This window comes from Polypterus senegalus, chromosome 14 (assembly GCF_016835505.1).
Source record: "Polypterus senegalus isolate Bchr_013 chromosome 14, ASM1683550v1, whole genome shotgun sequence".
Classification (NCBI taxonomy): Eukaryota; Metazoa; Chordata; class Cladistia; order Polypteriformes; family Polypteridae; genus Polypterus; species Polypterus senegalus.
Genome location: NC_053167.1, coordinates 31,760,199 through 31,784,964, shown reverse-complemented (window position 1 = coordinate 31,784,964; position 24,766 = coordinate 31,760,199). Strand labels below are relative to the sequence as shown.

Here is a 24,766-nt window from a genome sequence, read left to right as displayed (position 1 = left end):
GCGTTGCAAGGAATGAAAGTCAATTCTGCCAGCATCGGAAACAAGGAAACACAACAGTGGTCGGATTGACAGTGATGGAAATGTCATTAGACTATGAAGTAAAATAAAATCAGAAGAATTATTTGCATTTGTGTCAACTCCTTGGCATGCTTTACACCCTTAAAGGTTTGTGATCCTATTTTCATATGTTTTAGGAGAGCTGAAGAGTCCCAGCAAAGATGTTCCACATTTTGTTCTTGGGTTTGTTAGTCATCATCCCAGACTCCCTTTGCACTAATCCTGGTGTGGTGGCTCGGATTACCGAAAAAGGACTAAACTATGGTAAACCTGTTTTCTGTTATTGTTTTAGCAATAAAATTATTCTTTTTTTTTTGCTTTCTGAATAATGTTATTTTAGAAGTTTTACCTCTAAACTGATGCCAGCAGTTCATCTGATCACAGACCTGTTGGAAAGTGCTGGTCATCTGATGCCCGCCTTCTCATACTTTTCAAGATTCTCACTCTTGTCAAATGCCCATTCAGCCTTTTCACTCTCTATGCCTGTTCGTAATGATCCATTGGTGTCACTATTCAAATCCCCACTGTGCTTTTCAAAACAGACATTTTACACATACGGTTCTGCTTTTATTGTATCGACTGCTCTTTCCATCCTTTGTCACATTAGTATGCTTTCCTGGATGCGCTACTGTGGATCCTGCACTTACTCATTTCTGTCCATATTGATTAAACATTTGGTTCCTTTTGAGTTTCTGCATTAGGGTTTGCTGCAGCATGGTGACAAGCACCATATAAAATACTGATTGCTTATTCGGTAAGGATCAATGAAGTGCTCATTATTATCATATTGTTATATGATTATATGATATGATTACAGGGTATACTGTATATATGACCAGTAACGGCGGACTGCACGATAATGTGCAATGAATACACTTGACTTGAGTATTCATAGCTTACATTCTCTTTCTCTGTACGTTTAGCATTCGTTTGCTCAGAGGTTGAGCAGAGCAGAACTTGTTTTCTTCACCCTAGCGGCCCGCTTCTTCTTTTCTTTCATCGGCATCTTTTCACGTTAAAGTGATTAAGTCAGTGTTTGTGTTGCAATTACTTAGTACATTTTCCTTACCTTTTCACTTAAGCTGGCACTTAAGTCTTCAATCTGCCTCAAGAATGATTAAGATACGAAGAGGTAGGGGAAATGACAGCGAAGGTGGTAGGGATGATTAAGCTGCCCACTGCCAAGAGTTGATTCTACAATAAAGTAAAAATAAAAGGAGTAATAAAAATCATCACCCCGAAAGTGAATGGTAGAGGTCATGTAGTATACAGTGGGATGCAAAAGTTTGTGCAACCTTGTTAATAGTCATTATTTTCCTGTATAAATAAATCGTTGGTTGTTACGATGAAAAATGTCGGTTAAATATATCATATAGGAGACGCACACAGTGATATTTGAGAAGTGAAATGAAGTTTATTGGATTTACAGAAAGTGTGCAATAATTGTTCAAACAAAATCAGGCAGGTGCATAAATTTGGGCACCACAAAAAAGAAATGAAATCAATATTTAGTAGATCCGCCTTTTGCAGAAATTACAGCCTCTAAACGCTTCCTGTAGGTTCCAATGAGAGTCTGGATTGTGGTTGAAGGTATTTTGGACCATTCCTCTTTACAAAACATCTCTAGTTCATTCAGGTTTGATGGCTTGCGAGCATGGACAGCTCTCTTTAACTCACACCACAGATTTTCAATTATATTCAGGTCTGGGGACTGAGATGGCCATTCCAGAACGTTGTACTTGTTCCTCTGCATGAATGCCTTAGTGGATTTTGAGCAGTGTTTCGGGTCGTTGTCTTGTTGAAAGATCCAGCCCCGGCACAGCTTCAGCTTTGTCACTGATTCCTGGACATTGGTCTCCAGAATCTGCTGATACTGAGTGGAATCCATGCGTCCCTCAACTTTGACAAGATTCCCAGTCCCTGCACTGGCCACACAGCCCCACAGCATGATGGAACCACCACCATATTTTACTGTAGGTAGCAGGTGTTTTTCTTGGAATGTTGTCTTCTATTTCCTCCGTGCATAACGCCCCTTGTTATGCTCAAATAACTCAATTTTAGTTTCATCAGTCCACAGCACCTTATTCCAAAATGAAGCTGGCTTGTCCAAATGTGCTTGAGCAGACCTCAAGCGGCTCTGTTTGTGCTGTGGGAGAAAAGGCTTCCTCTGCATCACTCTTGCATACAGCATCTCCTTGTGTAAAGTGTGCCGAATGGTTGAACGATGCACAGTGACTCCATCTGCTGCAAGATGATGTTGTAGGTCTTTGGTGCTGGTCTGTAGGTTGACTCTGACTGTTCTCACCATTCGTCACTTCTGTCTATCTGAAATCTTTCTTGGTCTGCCACTTCGAGCCTTAACTTGAACTGAGCCTGTGGTCTTCCATTTCCTCAATATGTTCCTGTGGAAACAGACAGCTTAAATCTCTGGGACGGCTTTCTGTATCCTTCCCCTAAACCATGATGGTGAACAATCTTTGTCTTCAGGTCATTTGAGAGTTGTTTTGTGACCCCCATGTTGCTACTCTTCAGAGAAAATTAAAGGAGGAGGGAAACTTACAATTGACCCCCTTAAATACTCTTCTCATTATAGGATTCACCTGTGTATGTAGGTCAGGGGTCACTGAGCTTACCAAGCCAATTTGAGTTCCAATAATTAGTTCTAAAAGTTTTGGAATCAATAAAATGACAACAGTGCCCAAATTTATGCACCTGCCTGATTTTGTTTGAACAATTATTGCATACTTTCTGTAAATCCAATAAACTTCATTTCACTTCTCAAATGTCACTGTGTGTGTCTCCTATATGATATATTTAACTGACATTTTTTATCGTAACAACCAACGATTTATACAGGAAAACAATGACTATTAACAAGGTTGCCCAAACTTTTGCATCCCACTGTATGTGTACCAAATATCAGGTCAATAGGTCAAATGGTTTGCAAGCTACAGGTGATTTAAAATCCTGGACAGACAAACGGACAGCCACTGTAGCATATTATATATAAAGATATGATATATATTTATGATATATGATATGATTATTATTATCATGTATTAACTGGAGCCCTGCTAAACCATGAGGAGCCTCTCAGCTTGTCAGCTTCTCAGATGGATGAACAAATTTATTTTGAAATGTTGGAAAAAATCTGACTAGTCAATTAACTTTCTAGAACTCTTACGACTGTGGGTGAAATCAAGCTCCACATGGTTTAGAAGATGGTATCACTGAGCTTTATTAAACTCATGAGGAGTAAAGTTTATCACAAGGCCCTGATCCTCAACAGTTCTTGCGCAATGTGCAACTCTGACTGCTTCATTTCTTTTCAGGTCTTGAAATTGGGATTTCTGTGCTACAAGAAAAACTACAGCAGTTGACAGTTCCCAGTTTCAGCGGGACTGAGCACATTCCCATAGTGGGCAGTGTGGAATACAGCTTTACACAGTGAGTATGATGGTGGTTTTCATTTCTGTGCCTTAGAATTTAATGAAACTGTACCCTTTTGGTGGACTAACAGTGGAACACTGCATGTCGAATGTCCCTTGATTCAGAAGGAGGTGCTAGACTAGTTTTGAAATGTCTTTGGCATACATCTTTTTGTTATGACAAAACACTTGACTTCTGTTTTCCGTCACTGTAAGCCATCAATCCTCTAATGGCAAGTTTGTGGCTACCCGCATGAGTCTTCTGGTTGAAATCTATCATCCGTGCACCATTTTCAAGTTTACAGTATCTTCAGCCATTTGTCAGTCTACCAGTACTTTTCATTGACACTCCTAGAACTGTTTATCTTATCTGCTAAGCAGCATGCACCTTTGCCACAAAGTGGAAATGCTGACACAAAATCTTCTATTCTGCCAAATGTTAAAATCATTCTGTAAACCCTAAAAAAAGGATAACCATTCTAATAAAGTTTTATTGTTATTTTCCAGGATACAAATGACCAGCGCTTCATTTCCAAGCTCAGCACTTAGTCTCGTTCCTGGTTCAGCCATTCAAGTGACTATAAGTGGTGCCCAGCTTGGTCTTAGTGCAGAATGGGCTGTCAAGTTCCTAACATTTTTGTGAGTATTTCAGCTAGAATGTTTTGCGTTTGAGTCTCTGGGACAATGGCCACTACTGTTTTTATTTAATTTATCTATTGTGGTAGTTAGGGGGGGTGCTGTCGTCCCCTTGAACCCTCAGACAATACGTCAGACACCAGGTAAAAGTCCAATAATAATTTTTATTTGGACAAATACAGTGCACAAGCACCCTCCCCTCCACAATACTCATAAATCAATACGCAATACACTAATCAATAAGTCCACCACTCCCAGACGCGTTGCCACCCTTCCACCCAGCTCAGCTCGTTTGTCTGGGATTTCCCACAATCCTTTATACTGCTTAACCCAGAAGTGCTTCATCCCACAGTCCATGATTCCCTATCACAAAAGTCCTCTTTTTTTCATCCCGGATGTACGTTGGTCTCTTTGTTCATGTGACTAGGACGCACTTCTGGGTTGTATGCAAACGTCTCGCTGCTCCTCCCTGCAGCGCCTTCTAGGGGCCCCTGTGGTATCCAGCAGGGCTATGGATAAAAACTCCAATGTCAATAATTCCCTGCTGGCATTCGGGGCACCTCCATGCTGCAGGGAGAGCTCCGCCTGGTGGCCTGGGGGTATTGGCCGGGATGACTGGCCGGCCATAGTCCACACTATCAATTGAATGAGCTCCTAACCAGGAAAAACTGGGTACCAGAAGTGGATGTAATGCCATGTAGAGTTGTTAGTTACCCTACCATGCACGTTTTGGGAATTTGAAAGGAAATTGGAGACCTGGAGAGAACGTGCCAACACTACACAGATAGCTACCCCAACAGGACCATTGATCTAATCTCCTGCAGCTGTGGGGCACTGTTATGGGACAAAGTTAGAATGTCACTGGACATAAAAAAACCTTATAGGGAAGAGTTATGATGACAACAAGCACAAAAAATCTCAGACACTGCTAATCCACATTTTTGTTTTTTCCTTACATCTAAGCCATGTCTCCACAATCACATTTTTACAGGTATCCTATAGTTGTCCATTTTTGTTCTTATATGAATAGTACATTGATTCATCTCTGGAGCTACATTAATAATTATGATTAATAATTAATTGTATTGATGTGATGGTTTCTTAGGGTTAGGGTTAGGATTTTAGCTACTCAAAGCACTTTACACAGTGCCTCTTCAACCACCACCAATGTGCAGCATCTACCTGGACAATGCAACCGCAGCCATTTTCAGCCAGTACGCTCACCACACAAGAGCTATTAGGTGGTGAAGGGGTGAGAGAGATAGCAAATTAGAGACAGGATATGATTATGGGGGCACCTCTTCCAGCAGCAACAAAAGCTTTTTCCAGAAGGTCTCCCATCCAAGTTCTGGCCAGGCCCAGACATGGTGAGCTCCAGGTGGATGCCCTGTTCTAAACTGCATGTGGTATGGCTGCTTTGAGAGTGGATCTGGCTGCAGGGACTTGGGTCTTGGCAGACGGATTGTCACAGGGATGCTAGAGGGCATGCATTTCCAAAAAGAGAAAGGGAAGTGGTAAGGTGGGTGCTTGTATTTATTTAAGAACATCTGAATCCTAAAACAGTAAAAGTGTTTTAAGCTTAAAAAGGTATAATGTTTTTGCAGCAAATTCAGATTTGTGACCGTTTTTCTTTCCTTCTGTCCTTTACAGCCATGAAAAAGGTTCTGCTGACCTCTCTGTGTCTGATCTGAGCATTACAGCTAACATCAATGTAGATACCGACAAGTCCGGCGTGCCAGTCCTTAGCGCAGGTAGCTGCACCAGTCAGATCGGCAGCATGACAGTCAGATTCCATGGAGGCCACAGGTAACCCTCTTTGACATCTTTCTGACTAATTTCACTGATTATTTTCTTCGGCTATAACTGCATGATGGATACCTGTTGGCATAACATCATTAATACCGAGCCATACTTTTATTATTAAAAAACCTGTCCATCCATCCATCTATCCATTTTCAAACCCACTTATCCTGAGCAACGTCATGGGAAAGCTGAAACCTATCCTAGCAAGCACTGGGCACAAGGCAGGAACAACACCTGAACAAAGTGCCAGTGTATCGCACTATTGAAGTTTTGCTGTTAATATTTTTCCATATCTGTAACATTCGTCCATTTATTCTCTTAACCTGCAAACTCCATTTGTACTGTCATGGAGGACCTCTAAAGGATTTCTGAAGTCATGAGGATCCACTTAACTAGTAAAAGGGAGTATCACATTGAAAAGTACAATATCTAACATATTCTTTCATTTAACCTGGTATCTGGTACACATTTTAAACACTTTACAAATAAAGTGGGACTAGGTACAGTCTAGTTTTTGATCCAGTGTTGTACTTTACTCAATTGGCAATTCTCTGAATCATCTTAACAGTAAGAGCTAAAATGTCAAGAATTGTCAGGAATTACACCTTACACATGTACTTGGGTGTGAAGAGCAAACTAGCTTAATCAAATGAGTGATCACCAAAATAGGTGGGCTTTTACTTCATTCGTCCCTTACACCACCTCAGTGTGGGTATTTTTTGCATTTGGGTTCCACTGCAATGGCATCCACACCACAAACAAATGTGATCCCATCAGATGAAAAGTGGTGGGAAAAGTCTGTAGAGAAACATTTGCTCCATTTCTAAAGGCAGTGAGGCCATCAGAGATAAGTTGTTAATACTTATAGGTAAATCCATCACAGTTTTATGACTGTAAAGCTCTGTGCATTAACTCTTAAGGAGATACTACCACCTACTGCTGATCAGAGGCATTACAAAAGCCACCACGGGTAAATCCTGTCATGCGTAAAATACACATAGTAGGAATACAAAGCAAATGGTTTGATCTTTGAGTGACTATTACATAATTCGTCAAAACAGGGTGCTCACCACATCTCCAAGAGCCATCTGGTAAGCAGTTCACTGACATTCTTCTTTCATTGACTTGCTGCTCTCCTCAGTACGTCCTTCAGGTGGTGATGACACCAGCAGCTCCATCAGGCTGGGCAGTTATATTAAATAAGGAAAATCAGATATCTGAATTCTTATACTGGTCAATCAGTCTGCCTATAAACTAAATGTGACAATTAAACTTGTAAACCAATGACATGTTCATTTTGGACAAAATTTAATTTCTACATTTTATTGTACAATTTAAAGTTCAACAGCTTCCAGGTTGGTATGGAATAATTAATTTAAAAATCCAAAACACTACTTCATTTGTGCCATACTCGCCAATATGCCCTTATGAAATCCTAACCACAATCCCTTTTCTACACACTGCACACTGGACAATGGTAAACCTATACTGATTAGAATGGTAAATAATTGTTCAAATGTTCCTCTTTCTGTTTCCTAAGGTTGCACAAATAATGCAGCTTGGTTTTGGTGGTGGACACATTTATTTGGCAGATAACATGAGGACTTGGTACAATGACTATCGTGAAACTCCCTCTAATAATTTAATGAATCACTCTGTCTCTTTTCTCAGCTGGCTTTACAACCTTTTTGACCTTGTGATTGAAGAAATTCTGCGCTATGAAATCAACCAATTTGTGAGTTGTTTTTTTAGAGTTACATCTGTCTTTATTATGAAGTACTTGACTCCTTGGAAGTGTAGCACCATTTAACTAAACTAACTTGAGCCCGTCAACTCATGCACAGGCTTATGTATGCTATTTGAGTCACTAGCCTCCACTGAATTAATAAAGGAATCCACAAGAACAGTGCTACACAAAACTGAAAATGTTTCCACGCTCCTATCAGATCCAGAAGCCAGGACCTCTGGTCGTTACTGTCAAAGCTTTGGAGTAAAGAAGCTAACATCCAGAAAAATCAAGGCTACACTCCCAGCATTCCACTAGCTTCAAAAGAGCTTTCCCCACCCAGTGCAGCATCACGCAAAGGAGTACAATCACTTTGCACATTTGAGGTCGAGGAGTACAATGGCTTTTGCACCACACAGATCCAACTGTTGGAGATGCAATGTGGCAATTCACTCTTATCGTATTTTATATTTTAGGGCTCTGAAATCACACTCTGTCTTGACCATACCTAGGGCTTGGTTTCACCCACCCCGTCCATCTACAAACAGACCAGAGGTATTCAGCACTACGTGAAGTAAAGCAAAAGTAATGTAATCTTATGTTCTAAAGAGTAGATGTCCATGGAACTAGAGAAACTTTGTCACTTCAGCCATCTTTTATCAGAACAGGGATAGTCAGGGTGGACAGAACCTTCCTGTCCAAAGAACGTTTATCATACATGTTGCTGATGAAGACCAAACCCCGACACCCATAATCAAGACCCAGCAAATCCTTTGGTACCTAAGCAGGTTCATTTACCACGATTCTGATAATCTTTACACAGCATGTCAGAAGATGTTTCACCAATTTATAGGTTTCTGTCATAGATTCTTATTTGCTGATCAGAACATTCTATATTTGCCCTTAAATAAAATACTAATTGAAATAAAATATCTTTAGGTGTGTCCCCTGGTTACAGAAAGCATCAATTACTTCAACCCCAAGATCAGCACTTTTAATTGTAAGTCATTGGCTTCTTTTTTCATTTCCGCAATTCATTGAAATGAAGCTGTCGCAGTCAGTAACACTTGTTTATTTCTCTTCTAGTCCAGACACCAGTCAATACAATTGCTGAAGCGGAGTACGGCCTGATTAACAACCCTATTATTTCCCAGAATTACATTGATGTGGACTTAAAGGTCAGTTTACAGAAGTTGACTCAACTGTCATTAACTAGTTGTTCATATGGAATGAAAAATGTCACAAATAAATCCAGACTTCCATTGTGTGTCCTTGAAGTCAGTTAAAGCTAATTTACCAAGACCATCTAACTATGGTCTCCGTGGACATTTTATCTAAGAACTGTAACCTGCTGCTCCACCCAGCTACAAACAGCCATTCTTAGGATAACTATTACAAGGCAATTTTAATAGCAATACAGCTCAGTAATTTATTTACAGCAAGAATGTGTCAGAAAGTACAGAAAGATGAGCAGACACATTGAATGTTTCCTGATCTTAGTGTTATCTGTTTTATTCCTAGGGTGAAATTATCAGCAGGACTCATCCTCAAAAGAACACTCTGGTTCCTCAGGCCTTTTCTCTTCCAGATAACGACAACTCCATGCTGTACCTGGGGCTCTCTGAATATCTTCTGAACACAGGTGCTCAGGTGTACTATGACAGCGGTATCTTTCAGATGACAGTCACACAAGACACAGTAAGTCTTCCACATGTATTATAATGAGACGTAGTGCAGTTAACCAGTCACTGCTTTAGTGAATTGTAATTTAGTATGCTAAATGAGTGGCATCAATCAGGCCATATAAGCAGTGCTCTCAAGTGGGTGAGCTGTCACTTCAAATAAAAACTGACAATGAACTAGAAGAGATGAGCAGACAAGAAGCTCAAGAAAAAGGCAGGCAGTGCTTCTGTTTAGCCATTGAGATCCCAAAGAGTGTCAGGGCCTATTTAAAGGTCCTAAGCAGAAAATGATATCTGATATATCTGCAAGATAATGCCTATGCTGCAAATTTATCCAAAACCAATTAAAAATCATATTTGTCCTGGATATTATTAGTAGTACAGGTACTCTAGGAAAACTAATCCTACTCTATCTCGTCAATCCCAAGCAAATGTTTTCTGCGGTTATAAGAACATAAGAAAATGGACAAACAAGGAAACCATTTAGTCCATCAAGTCCATTTGTTTAGCTAATAGATACGTTTGTGGGCGGCACGGTGGCGCAGTGGAGTTTGCATGTTCTCCCCGTGTCTGCGTGGGTTTCCTCCGGGCACTCTGGTTTCCTCCCACAATCCAAAGACATGCAGGTTAGGTGGATTGGCGATTCTAAATTGGCCCTAGTGTGTGCTTGGTGTGTGGGTGTGTTTGTGTGTGTCCTGCGGTGGGTTGGCACCCTGCCCAGGATTGGTTCCTGCCTTGTGCCCTGTGTTGGCTGGGATTGGCTCCAGCAGACCCCCGTGACCCTGTATTCGGATTCAGCGGGTTAGACGATGGATGGATACGTTTGTCAGGGTTTCTGGTTAAACTCCATATCTCAGTAGTTTGTTCCTGAGTCCCACAACTCTTTGTGTAAAAAAGCCATTCCTGGCTTCAGTCTTAAATGGTCTTCGCCTTCATTTTCATTGATGTCCTCTAGTACATGAATCACATTTAAGCAGAAGGAATTCTGCTGGGTTTCCTTTATCAATGCCTTTGAGGATTTGGTAGACCTGGAATAGGTCCCTAAACAGTTCTACTTGAGACTAACAGGTTTCAATCTCCAAATCTTTCAGAGTATGATGGGTCATTAAGTTGTGGGATGTACTTGGCTGTCCTCCTCTGCACAGCTTCAAGGGCTGTTATGTCTTTTTTGTACCGTGGTGACCAGAAGTGCACACAATACTCCAGATGAGGCCTCACTAGTGCACATTATAATCTAAGCAAAACATCCCTCAATATTCAACAGTGCCACATTAAACTGCATTTTCCATGCAATCACCCAGTTCGAAGCTTCTCCACATCATGCTTTGTGTAGTAGTATCTTTTTTAGAAGCTTTATTCTAAGCCGCAAACATCAATAGGTTTTACATTTTTGAAATTTCAGTGTTGGCAGGTTGAATTTCTGCTTGGAGTCATACATTCAGTCATTGGTGAGAGTTGAACTGGTAGCTCTGTGGTCTGCAGCACAATGCTTTAAGTAATTGAGCACACTGTCCAGAATCACAATTACATTTTAGACATTTCCCAGGAAGGCTCTGTGAGAGGTTAGTCACAACTCTTTTTATCTCTGAGTATATTCTTACCCTAAATGAATATATCGGGCAAGAAAGCAACTCTCCAGTTTAGATTCTTAGAAAGAAGGTTCTCCTTTATGTTATGACAAAGTGGCATCTCTACTAAACCAGCATTCGGTTTACTGTAAGCAGAGGGTCATAATATAAGATGAGGCGTAATCACATTTGAAATATCCAGGCATCAAGGAGCAGCCAAAAAATTCATGTTTTCATAACTGTGAATGGTACTCTGAACATAACATACAACATAAGTTTAATTTAATGTGAGAGGAGACCATTTGATCCTTCAAGCTCCTTCATTTAGCTAACAGGTAAGCTGTCCCAGTTTCTCATCCATGAATTGATAGTTGGTCCCAGATTTGCACAACTCTTTGTATGATGAAGTGTGTCCAGGCTTTGGTGTTAAATGTACTTCCCCAGAATTATCACCTGAGCCCTGCAGCATGCAATTCACGATTTGTATGAAATACAGTACTTCTGATGGGTCAGTTTTAGTGATGTCTTTGAGAATTTTGAAGACCAGGATTAGATCCCCACCCAGCCTTCTCTATCCAAGCCTAAATAGGCTTAATCCCCAGTAGGACATACTGTTTTGTCCCAGGATGCACTTGCTTCCGCTTCTAGAGCTGCTGTGCCTTTATTGTAGAGAGGAAGACTGCATATGGGAGTTCAGGTAATGTCTCACAAGAGTATTACACAGTCTGCACATAATATCCCTTGAGTTATACTCACCAATTGTACAATACATGTTACATGCTTTTTTAATTCCTTCCGCACATTTCCTAGATGATGAGAATGTTCTCTGAACATAAACCTCTAAATCTTTTTTAGTTGCTTTAATTAAAAGAACATCAATAATTGTGTACTTACAATTCATGATCCTTTTGCACATGTGAAGCACTTTGCATTTACAGTGATTTTCAGCCAAAATACCAAAGAACTGTGTGTGTGTGTGTGTGTGTGTTTGGATAATTGACCACTCTAAGACCCTCCTATGTGTGTGAGTGTGCGCTGTGTGGGTTGAAGTCCTGTGCTGGGTCGTAGCCCCTAAATCTGAGCTTAATACGTTAATTATCGGTGGCATGGATCTCATTTTAACAGTTCTGAATGTGTGCATATTGGCCATTGCACATCATATGCTTTTACAATCACAAACAGTGCTTAAAATGTGTCCCTGTATTTTAATCCATTGTCGAAAAATGGAAACATTTGTAGTATGCATTTGCCACATTTAAATCAAACTTTGAAATGTGACCTAAGCTGACTTGTATTACTTTTTTACTTCAGTATCCTTGGGTTGGTCCAGATAGCATGCCTACACTGCTGTAGAACTAGACTAGGATTCATGCAGTACTGAATTATTAGGCCAACACTGAAATGACGAGGACTCGCTGATTTCCCATTCCTGAACTTCAGGGCACAGTTTACAGTGCAGCAGACCTTCTAAAGCTTCAATTTCGTCGTCCAGTTACGACATCCATCCATTTTTTTTATTACTGGTGCCCATTTCAGAAGCACCAGGTGTAAGGCCAAATGAATTCCTGGACTGGCAGGTCTATGGACACAGACACACTCAAGTGACACTTGCTGCCTGTGGACAGTTTAAGGAGGAAAACTGGAGACTGCAAAGGTGATCCATGAGAGCATGGGTAATACATGACAACTGTTCAAAAGGGAAAAATAACACAGCTAAGTGCAAGAAATGTTGAGAGCAAGCCCACCGGCTGCTGGGTTATCATTATAAGTGACTCATGATTACTGAGCTGTACAGCCCACTGAGGTGAATGCTAGTAACCGTAGAGTACTAAGAACGCTGCCAAGCATAATGTCTTCATGTGGGAGTATTTCATTACACCAATACTGACATCCCAATTCATAATCTTTTTTGCTTTATTTCTTTTTTGCAGTGGCCAGCTGGAATGCCATTTTCATTGAACACCAACACATTGGGAATCCTAATTCCTCAGGTAAAAGAGATCGCTTTTCCTAATGTCTGGCTCTAGTTTCTCAAGTTCTACTTTTTCACCAAACAAATCAAGGCAGGGTTCAATAACTACACCTGCATGGCTGTTTCCAAAAAAAAAATCAATAATTTATATAAAAACCCTTGAAATGTTTCAAACTCCCTATTCAAAAATGAAAGATATTAAGAAAGTAAAGTGTAAGTCATTTTCAAATGTCAATTGAAAGGCAAAAAACACTCAAAATGTCACCTGAATTTACAATTTGCTGTCAGTTTTGGGATCTGTATAGCAGTGCAAGGCTAATGAAACCTGCAGCTAGTGGACACCACCTGCAAGCTCCAAAAGCAACAGCTTTGCAAGGCAGGTTGGAGATTGAGCAGTCATTCTCCTTGAGCTGGTAACATGGAAGAATCGATGGTCTGATATACAGTGGGTACGGAAAGTATTCACACCCCCTTCAATTTTTCACTCTTTGTTATATTGCAGCCATTTGCTAAAATCATTAAAATAAATTTTTTCCCTCATTAATGTACACACAGCACCCCGTATTGACAGAGAAAAAAAGATTTTTTGAAATTGTTGCAGATTTATTAAAAAAGAAAAACTGAAATATCACATGGTCCTAAGTATTCAGACCCTTTGCTCAGTATTTAGTAGAAGCACCCTTTTGAGCTAATACAGCCATGAGTCTTCTTGGGAAAGATGCAACAAGTTTTTCACACCTGGATTTGGGGATCCTCTGCCATTCCTCCTTGCAGATCCTTTCCAGTTCTGTCAGGTTGGATGGTAAACGTTGGTGGACAGCCATTTTTAGGTCTCTCCAGAGATGCTCAATTGGGTTTAAGTCAGGGCTCTGGCTGGGCCATTCAAGAACAGTCACAGAGTTGTTGTGAAGCCACTCCTTCGTTATTTTAGCTGTGTGCTTAGATGTCATTGTCTCGTTGTAAGGTAAACCTTTGGCCCAGTCTGAGGTCCTTCGCACTCTGGAGAAGGTTTTTGTCCAGAATATCCCTGTACTTGGCCGCATTCATCTTTCCCTCGATTGCAACCAGTCGTCCTGTCCCTGCAGCTGAAAAACACCCCCACAGCATGATGCTACCACCGCCATGCTTCACTGTGGGGACTGTATTGGACAAGTGATGAGCAGTGCCTGGTTGTCTCCACACACTGAGGAGAGGCAAGACACATGACAGCCCGCATGGAGTTTGCTAAAAGACACCTGAAGGACTCTGAAATGGTGAGAAATAAGATTCTCTGGTCTGATGAGACCAAGATAGAACTTTTTGGCCTTAATTCTAAGCGGTATGTGTATTGTATTGTTGGGAGGAAGCAAAATACAGTATCACATCAGCCAATATTCAGCTATTACGAGACTTTATTCACTTTTGGACTCATTTATCACTTTCATTTCAATTGCCGTTTATCATTCATCTGTCCTTGTGGTTCGTGTTTGGTTTTACATATATGTCTACTGTTTGCTTGTTATTTTATACTTGACTTCTTACTGCATCCATAATGGCTAACACGGTACTAGAACACCCTACCACTACAGATAGAGAGATTGATAACATGTTAGGAGTTTCTTGAGAATAAATAGGTTATCATATGAAATGCTCAATAAAAAACAACCATGCCCACAAAACTGAGAAAGTCTTAAATCAGAGCTTGTTGTGTTGTAGCGGGGCTACATAATAATAAGTATTTGTTTTTCGTCTGCACTGAGTGTGTTTTGTTTTCTTTGTCCCGTTTGCTATACTTATTGTGTGTTGTGAACGGGACCCGGACACAGACAGGCAGACATGTTGTAATCCACCACCACACGTTTATTTACAACACAACTATTTACAAACCCCAAGTCCCCAAAGTCCTGGCCAACACACAATGCCTCCACTCTTCAGGCCGCCTCCACTCTCCTCTGCTTAGTCCTTCTTCCACCCGACTCTCGCCTCGAATGAAGGGAGGCGGCCCCTTTTATCCTCACCCGGATATGCTCCCCGGCAATCACCCGTCGACACGCCCCTGTGTGGTGGAAGTGCCGGTTGTACTCCCGGAAGCATTCCGGGTGTCCCTGCTACTCTTCCCCCCAGCACTTCCTGGTGTGGCGGAAGTACTGAGGTCCAGGGTTCCCAAGGTGTTGGGGCACCCCCTGGCGGTGACCACGGGCCCCTACAGGGTTGGGCTTCCCATGTGATCCAAGGCGGGTGCACGCCCTCTTCCGGTCCTTTATGGTGTCCCAGCTGGGTCGTCGCCCCTGGCACCTCTGACAGTGTATTAGTAAATGCTGTCCCCTTAAATTAAAAAGGGAAAGATTATGAATACGGAAAGATGGAAATTGCCTGTTGAATCCACCAGTTACATCCGGGACATTCTGTATTTAAACAAGAGGAGCAAAAGGCAATAGAGGAGGAGAGGACAGAGAGAGAGAGAGAGAGAGAAAGAAAGAAAGAATCATTTACGCATCCATATTTGTACTCCTTTCCGTTCATCATACAAGTCCATTACTTGCTTCTTAAGGATCCGTATCATTATCACGACTGCCCGCACTGAGAAACCCCGGGGTTTGGATACTTATCAACCATTGCTGAGGACACTTATGGTGAGGTAGCTTTTTGTATTGTTGGGAGGAAGCAAAATATCACATCAGCCAATATTCAGCTATTACCAGACTTTATTCACTTTTGGACTCATTTATCACTTTCATTTCAATTGCCATTTATCATTCATCTGTTCTTGTGTTTCGTGTTTGGTTTTACATGTACAGTATGTCTACTGTTTGCTTGTTATTTTGTTGTGTCAGGAAAAATAGGACAACCTGTAAGAAGTATGGCTTGTTACCATCTCGAGAGTTTTCAGGCTAGACCAAGGAAATAGTCTTGGTAGTTTAGTGGCCGGTCTGGGTAAGGGGTGAGCCATTACAGTGTTTTCCAGTCACTGAGGATAAAGATTTGGTGCTCAAGTGGCTCCTAAACCCAGGTGTTCAGAAAACATTACACATAACAGCTGACTGGGTGTGTAAACCTTTTCTTCTTCACAGGTTGCCAAGCTGTATCCCGACCTGCCAGTGCAGATGCAAATCATTGCCAACAAAGCCCCAACAGTGACGATGATGGCCAATTCTGTGACAATGGAGATTCCCTTTACGGTTCAAGTCCAAGGCATCAAGCCGCAAAACACTGTTGTGCCCATCTTCACTCTTAATGTTGTATGTATATACTTTGTCTCATTTAAAATGCATTTCTTTAACTTTCTTAATTAGGGAAAACTCTCCATGCTAAAGATCAACACCAGTCTAACAATACTTGTAATAATGCATAATGCAAAACCTGGATCCAGACATCATGCAACATGTTTTTCACTTTATTTCAGATTTTTATTTTTATTTTAGATGAATAACATACTGCAGTGAGAGGAGCATTGAGCAAGTAGACAGTAAAACACAAAAGGAATCTGTCTACAATAAATTAAAATGCTACAGTCTGTGTGTGTGTGTGTGTGTGTGTGTGTGTGTGTGAGTTCCTGGTCCCTTTGAGCAGTCTGTGTGGTCAGTTTCACATTAGTTGGTCAGTCAAATGTGATCGAGACAGGAAGCTCTGGGTAAGACAGGTTGACACACATGAGGATACCAAGAAAAGGTGTGGGAGGAATGCTGAGCGTAGCTTTCAAACATGGGAAGTATTCACAGGAATTAGATTAGAATATTTTCTCGCCAGGTAATGGCCACCAGTCTACCATTGGTGGTAGTCAAAAAACAGACTGGTGACAAGAAAGGCTCCTCAAAATGGCAGAGTGTCACAGGCAGGCTTTATGGGTGCACAATCAAGATAGGAAGCACTGGGCAAAAAAAGGATACCAAAGAATGACATTGGAGGAGCGCTGAGAGTACACAAAAAGCAAGAGATATCAAATATTTTTAAATGTGTTCCATTACTTGCCTTTGACGGGTATCATAGCTACTAATACATACTACAGAGCCAGTTCAGCATTGGTTTTGGGCTTTATCATTCTGGGGATGTTGTCGGTCATTACTTCATAAAATGCTCTCTGCTCTAAACTCCTCAGCTATGAGTCTCCTTCCTTTCTTTCCTGCCCTCCTTATTACATGTCCTGTGGCCTTTAAATCAAAGACCTGTTTACATACCACAAGTGTGCTGCCTTGGCTGTTGCCAAGCACAACTAATCCCTTATTCTAATCTCTTCACAGGACCAATAACCCCTGAAATGTGCTTGTCCATATAGTTTAGTGCTGTGGTGGACCACATACACATTAAAAAACATTCCGGGATGGAAATACCATAAAAATCTTTACCCTTTTATAGTTACCAGTAAGTGCCAGCTACAATTGCTTGGAGTTCTTTGACCAATCCAAAGCATATAAAGCAAGCAGCAAAGTCTCAGTTATCATGAAGACATGTTTGTTTTAATTCTGAAATATTCAAAAGGAATCTAAAGTAAGACAATATAGTTATGTAGTTTATCATAATACTATTCAATAATCAGGGCACCCCAAGTTCATATGCCAATCCTGGTTTCAAGTTTCTTGAAATGGCCTTGTAACAGCGTGCAGAGACTTGTGTAAAAGCTGTCCTCACATCGGTGTCTGCGTTCTTTAAGACTCCAAGAATGGCTCATTTGTGAAAGTTCATATCTTGTGTAACAAGATAGCTGGAGTTGTATTTCCACATTAATAGCTGTAGCGGACATCTCCCATTGCTAGTATGGAATGCATTGAAAAATACTTCTTACTTCTTCAGCTGCTCTGAACTCTGTCCATTTCTCACCTGCCAGATGTCATGCAGTGTTAAAAAGGCAGTAAGATGCGAGTTAGGAGAAATGAGGCTCTATTGGCCAACAGCGGTTAATGTCAAGTGGTAATAGTCAGAATCAAAACCTGAGATGTGGTGAATTACATTTTATTCTGCACCCATAGCATCCTTTCCTATTGGCACTAGGCCAGTGTGGTGTGATGGTGTGTGATCATAAGACAAACACAGAGTGTGCTGGCAACTGAACATCTCCAGTGGTGTAGCTAGAGTTCATGCCGCTCGGGGCGGGGCTTCAATTTGCCACCCTCCAACATATTTGAATATGTTAACCTATTTAATTAGAAAATTAAAATGACGTATAGAGAAAAATTAAGATACATTTTGTATAGATTTATTCATATATATATATATAGAAACAGCAATAATTTTTCACATATAATTATTTATAAGCATCAACTAGACAAGAATATAGTATAGACACACTAATAAGCTGTGTTCTGATTATTAGTTTAATATAATTACATGGCAAAAACCAGAACCAGTGTAGTGTACAAGTGATAGGTGGGGATGTTTTATGTGCAGAGCAGGAACGCATTCGGATTAATAATGAAATGAAATTATAAATTGTAAATTAGTTGCTTATCATCCTAGAAATTATTATCGGTGTAATGTTTATGTTTATTTTTGTTATTGCCTTCAACTGCTGTATCTGATGCCGTTACAGAAGGACAGTCTGAAAATTATTTTTGAAGCATTTGTGGGTAAAAATCAGAGAATTTTAGTTTTTTTATTCATGATTGATATTTTTCTGAACCCTGCTGCTTATACACGAATTGTACTGAACCTTTTGGCCAATAATGGCGCCCCCAAAATGTGCCACCCAGGGTGGACCGCCCCCTCCGTCCACCCCTAGCAATGCCACTGAATGTCTCCTGTGTAAAGATCAATAAAAGGATTAATGGATGATTGTGTAAATTTATTTTTAATCACACTTAAGTAAGTTAATCTTTAGTACACGTTTCTGTTTTTTTCCAATTCTATTCTGCATTTTTATATTTCTATTCCAAAAAAATATAATTTTTTGCACATTTTTACATTTTTTACTCAATTTTGACCACTATTTACCATACCTGATACTTAATTTAAAATAATCTTAAATTCAGTGGGCTGCACCAAATGGTGCCCTGCCATTTCTAAGGAAACATAGAAAACAAATAAATTGGGAAATACACAAATAAATCATATACAATATGTCAACCATTTACTTATTTTAAAAAAATAACAAATTTCATTTAAATTTTCATGCAGGATGCAACATTCAGCAACAACATCTTTATTAAAGGAAGCTCTCTCTATGGATCTTTGTCTTTGAACAGGTAAGATAATCAAAAGGGAGATGTAGCATTAAAACAAGTCTGTGTTACAAGTTGTATAAGCACATCATAATCTCTATTTTAGACATTTGTTTGCTTTTTTAATGTACTGGTATGAAGTGTTATTTTTGTCTATATAGCTTTACATTGTAATGTGCTAGATAAGACAAATTTTCTTAAACTCATAGTTTAGTTAACCCAGTTAAAAAGAGACAGCCAGCAAAAAAAAAATATATGATGGAGCATAATGCATTATGGGAGCCCATTAAATATAACAGCACCTCCTCCAGTCAGACATATACCTGTAGTATAGCATGGCAGCTACCCTTCAAATCACTTATACAGTCACCTTCCAGTGATTACAGACCACTGATTTTGAGGGAATAACATTTATAGTTAGCAGAGTATAATAATAGCTAAATAATTTAAATACATAAAGGTTAAAAATGTCAATATTATTATTTTAATATACTGAATGGATCTTGTACTAAAGCACAAATATAATATTCTTAACAACTAGAGGGCTCTGCCCCCTGCTCGCTTCGCCAACCCCGGTGCAGGCCCTATGCACTCGTCATTTCCCTGAGCTGCTGCTTGCGCCAAATTGTGCTGTGCTTTGCATAAACAAGAATATCAATTCTGTCTTTGATATCTGTCTTTCAAAACTATTATCACTGACAATTCTTCACATGTTGGTTTATTATAAATGCGACTGTAATCTTTCGGATTCATATAGAAATCCAAGAAAACTTCTTTGTCCGTGTTTTTCAGATAAATTTAGTGTGAAGTGCAATACTTTTGGATGTATGGATTTGTATCCATTATTGGCTGTAGAATTTCTAATACGTCCAATCGTTTAACACTTTCGATTTTTTTGTTGCATCACTTCCCCGTGATCATAAATATAAACCTGACCGAATTGTGGTTTCTTTGAAATTAAACTTGTAGTAGCTCTGTCATATCACTTATGTCCATATATTTGATCTCTTTTCACTGTTCAGTTATTTCACAGAGTAATAATTTCCGTTTGTTTGCGCTAATGCGATCTTTACTATCAGTTTTTTGAGACTTTTGAATTTTAGTACTTTCATAATCTCTAACCTGCTCTGAATGTGTATCACGCCAACATCTTTACAACGTTCTACTTTGTCTTCTTCTCTTTGTCTTTTCTTCTACTGTTTGTCTTTTATTTCCGCCCCCGCTTGGACCTGTTAGGTTTTCAATTCATCTCTTGGCACTAAGTCTCATCTCGCGGGACGTGAAATTATCTCTCTGAAAATGTCTTTACTTGTCTCAAGATTTTTTTATATAATAGAGATATATATAACCTTGCTTAATCCAATTCAGGGTCACAGAGCCTGTGCCAGAAGTACCGGGTACAAGCTTAGGACAGGACACCAGTTCTTCACAGGGCTGACACTCTGTCTCTTACACACACACACACACAAACCTATTAACCAAACCTGCATGCCTTTAAAGTATTTGGGAGGAAAAAACAGAGTGAGTTTGCAAACTGGCAGCAGAGCTAACAACTGTGCTACCATGGCATCCTCTACAAGGTAAATTTAAGTAAAAATATGAATACATTAAAATGGAAAAGGGACATATTTACAGAAATGATTAAACATATAAAACGTTTTTGGTCAAGAAAGTGCCTGATACAAAGAGCCCAACGATTCATTTCATCCCTCGTTTCATCAGCAGTATATTCACCAGGAACAGTCTGAAGACACACCAAGTTAGTGCAGTGCAGAACAGTAAAGCCGTTGCTGGAGCTCAGATTCTCTCAAAGCGGATTATCACTGAAAATTTGTGGAATGTCGCACTAGCATGTTTGGTTGCACAGTAAATCCATCCATCCATTAGCCAACCCGCTATATCCTAACTACAGGGTCAAGGGGGTCTGCTGGAGCCAATCCCAGTCAACACAGGGCACAAGGCAGGGCGCCAGCTGCACAGTAAATGCCACAGCATTAAACTCCATATTGCACTGTTGATGAGAAACAAGTCTGAACTGAAAGTACTACCTGACAAAACAGTTTTAAGAACTGTGCATAACTGCATGTGACTAAAAGCAAGTTCCCACCAAACTACCTACCAGTAATAGAAACAAAAAACAAAATGGTTAAAGTTATCATTTGTTTAAGTGTCAATTTGTTACTTGTCATTAAGTGCTACCATTCATACTATAACTTTATTAATAGTAAGGCTATCATATGGTGATGACTAAACTGGTTTAATATTCTGAAATGAGTGAAATTCAGTGAGAAATGCTGCTTTAAAATACACAACCCAGACTAACAAACTGAAACAAAAACATTATGAAAGGCTACTGATGCCACCATATGCCAATAGCAGAGTGGCTACCCACCTGAGCCACAGTAATGTCATGTTTACGTCCAATTCTTTGGCAGAGGTAAGAGTGCAAGGGTGGGGTTGCACTTGACATGATGGATGAATTGCAGAGGGTGCCAAGGACTTACTCCTTCTCACTTCAAATAGAGAAAACTTCACATATCTAACAGTTTAATTGTCAAGGTTCTCATGGAAAAAAAAAATGTTTTCTCTCAATAGCATAAATCTGTCCTTGGCACAGACATCAGTTGGAACATTCAAGGTAAGATCTCTTCATGTTCTGACCAATATTTTCAATTTCTTACTTCCTGTTTATTATCTCTGCTCTTTTAAAAAGCTGACAAACCTGACAGTCACCTTACGGAGTGGTGGCTCTCTGGCTTAAAGATCTGGTCTGGTAACCGGAAAGTTGTTGGTTCAGATACTGGCAGTGCCAGAGGGAATGCTACTCTGTTGGGCCCTTGAGCAAGGCCTTTAATCTGCTCCAGGGGACTATAAAACTAGCTGACCCTGTACTCTGACCCCAAGCTTCTCTCTCCCTCTTTGTGTGTCTCTGGATAGTAAATTGAGGTCCGCAAAAACGACAAATTCCAAATGTAAGATATTGTATATGGCAAATACAAGTGAAAAAAGATAAAAAAATGTTTTTATTAGTAAGTGAAAATTGCTTTAATTACTTCAAACATACCACTTCTATCTTTAATTAATGTAATATTAAGTTCCTTGCAGAATTTTCTGAGCAATCACTAAGCTTTTATTATTGACAGAGCTCAAAGTATCCACTCCCTAATATTTAAGATGATATTAATACTGTGTATTTGAATTTTACAGCCTAATGTGTTGCAAAACTTTATGGAAATTGCTCTGAGCATGGACACCTTGCCCAAAATGAATGGTGAGAAAATCGGTCATATTCTGAGTAGTACTGTATATTCTTAGTCTTCTTGGATATAATGATAACATACTATCAACTTGTCATGATGTTTGTCAAGTTAGACATGGTGGGTTGTATTCTAAATGAATGTTTCTTGCTCTTACTTGCAGCATTCTTAAGTAATGGATTCCCTCTTCCAAATATTGCTCAAGTGAATTTTATAAACCCTCAGATTTCCATCATGCAGGCAAGTACACTTTTATTCCATTTTTAACAGGAAATGAAGAGATGCAAGTTTAAGGTTCCTTCAGTTTTACAAAATCTTCCTTGTTATCCTAAGCTAAATACAAATCACTTCTGCAGCTTTTCATAAACCGTATTCTAAAATAACTGTATAAGGTGCAATGCATTAAAATTGCAACTGCTTTGCCAGATTCAGGGGGTCTGAGGTTACCTTGGCCCCCTGACACTTTACAAAAAATTTGCGGGGTATTATTTAATAACGCCTTTAAATTTGATAAACAGATAAATTCAGTTTTCAGCTGGGGGTTTTACTACACTTTGAGAAAGTGATCCACAACTTTCTTACATCTTGTCTTGACTACTGTAACTCGTACAGAGGAGTCAGTCAGTCATCCTTCTCTCCTGTGTAGATGGATCAGAATGCCACTGCCGAGTTCTTGATGGGTGCACATCAATGAGAGCACACTGCTCCTATTCTGGACTCTCTTCATTGGCTTTCAGTCCATTTTGGAATTGATTTGAAGACTTTAACTCCTCAATGGCTTAGCACCACCTTACCTTTCTGACCGTGTGCATTGCCACACTCTTACAAGGTCACTTAGGTCTTCTGACCAAATGCTGCTGAATGTCCCCAGATCAAAGTTAAAATGCTGAGGTGATGGTGCCTTTTCAGTTGGTGCACCAAAAACTCTGAAATACACTGCAACTCTATATCAGGAGTGCATCTACAGTACTTTAGCTTCCTTCGAATTATATCTTAAACATTTTTATTCTATGTATTTTGACTCTCATTGAGTTTTTGATTGTTATTCAGATTTGTTTTATTCATTTTTGTCAGAATGTTTAATTTATCTTTTTTTATATAAATGTGCTTTATAAATAAATTGACATCAGTGGTGTAACTCGAGTCAGTGTCGCTCGGGGCGGGGCACTGCTTCAATTTGCCGCCCTCCAACATATCTGAATATGTAAACCTATTTGAATAGAAAATTAAAATGACATATAGAGAAAAATGAAGCTATATTTTGCATATTTTTTTTCATATACAGTATTTATAAGCATTAACTAGACAAGAATATAGTATAGACGCACTGACAAGCCGTGTTCTAATCATTAATTTAATATAATTACGCTGTGAAAACCAGAACCAGTGTAGTGTACAAGTGACGGGTGGGGATGTTTTCTGCGCAGAGCAAGAACACATTCAGATTGATAACAAAACTAAAATTATAAATTGTAAATTTATCTTCCTAGAAATTATCAGTGTAATGTTTAATGTTTATTTTTGTTATTGCCTCATAAATTTCAACTGCTGTGTTTGATGCCATCACAGAAGGATAGTCTAAAAAATTATTTTCGAAGCATTTGTGGATACAAATCAGAGAATTTTACTTTTTTCATTAATGAGCGATATTTTTCTGAATTCTGCTGCTTACACACAAATTGTACTGAGCCTTTTGGCCAATAATGCCACCCCCAAAAAGGTGCCACCCAGGGCGGACTGCCCCAAGTTATGCCACTGATTGATATTAATAATAAGCAACATGAAACAGTGGGACATCCTAATCAGTTAAAATGTTTTTATTCCTTTTCCAGGGTTACATAATGATTGCAACAGATGTCAAGTATCAATGAAAAACTCCTCCAGCCCTCAATGATCAACGACAGCAACAACACCCTGACCATTAATATCCCACTACTCTAAAGCTACTACAAATTTGTCCCGATTCCCTTTCCATCTGTACACAAATAAATAACTGCAATATCTTGCTTATGCTCTGCTGTTGTTAATACTTTCACCTTTATTCCCAAAAAATGCACTCTTGGTAGTTGTTACATTGACACCTTTAAATGATTCTTGATTAGTTTAGGTTTCTTAGTTTAATTTATTCTTGAGTAACAGTAAATCACTACTAGCGAAGGACGCTATGCCAACATCACTGACAACACCAATGTTTTACTACACACCCATCCATTTGGAATCACGATCCACTATGTCAACTCACCCAAGTAGCAAACGTAATAAAATAATTACACATTATCAAGACATTTAAAAAAAATTCAGAAAATATAAAACAAAAAAAAGAATAATTGGACCAAACAGAATACAGAGAAGTTGTCTTTCTATTACTTTGACCATTACTATTCACAAGGAAAGTTATCTAAAACCCCAAAGCAAAATTTGTCCATGTAAAAGGTTCATTTTTTAAGCCATTGTTTACCTGGTTTTGCAAATTAAATACAATGGAGACATTAGGAAAATAATGGAT

General features: G+C 39.5%; 1 protein-coding gene across 1 annotated transcript; it reads left to right on the top strand.

The window, feature by feature from the left end:
• On the top strand, positions 1-24,250 carry LOC120515010 (bactericidal permeability-increasing protein-like). The gene is made up of 16 exons (XM_039735698.1): positions 1-98; positions 195-321; positions 3,390-3,504; positions 3,993-4,124; positions 5,772-5,927; positions 7,596-7,659; positions 8,590-8,650; positions 8,737-8,828; positions 9,172-9,348; positions 12,832-12,891; positions 15,923-16,090; positions 18,960-19,027; positions 21,599-21,641; positions 22,211-22,274; positions 22,424-22,500; positions 24,093-24,250. The coding sequence occupies exons 2-16, from the start codon at positions 219-221 to the stop codon at positions 24,129-24,131; spliced, it is 1,419 nt and encodes a 472-aa protein (XP_039591632.1). The 5' UTR covers positions 1-98; positions 195-218; the 3' UTR covers positions 24,132-24,250.
• The last annotated feature ends 516 nt before the right edge of the window (positions 24,251-24,766 follow it).

Excerpts from the sequence above, each read along its gene's own strand:
- LOC120515010 (XM_039735698.1), top strand. The coding sequence starts at position 219 with ATGTTCCACATTTTGTTCTTGGGTTTGTTAGTCATCATCCCAGACTCC. Across the intron at positions 21,642-22,210 it reads CATCAGTTGGAACATTCAAG|CCTAATGTGTTGCAAAACTT; the intron begins GTAAGATCTCTT and ends TGAATTTTACAG. Across the intron at positions 22,275-22,423 it reads CACCTTGCCCAAAATGAATG|CATTCTTAAGTAATGGATTC; the intron begins GTGAGAAAATCG and ends TCTTACTTGCAG.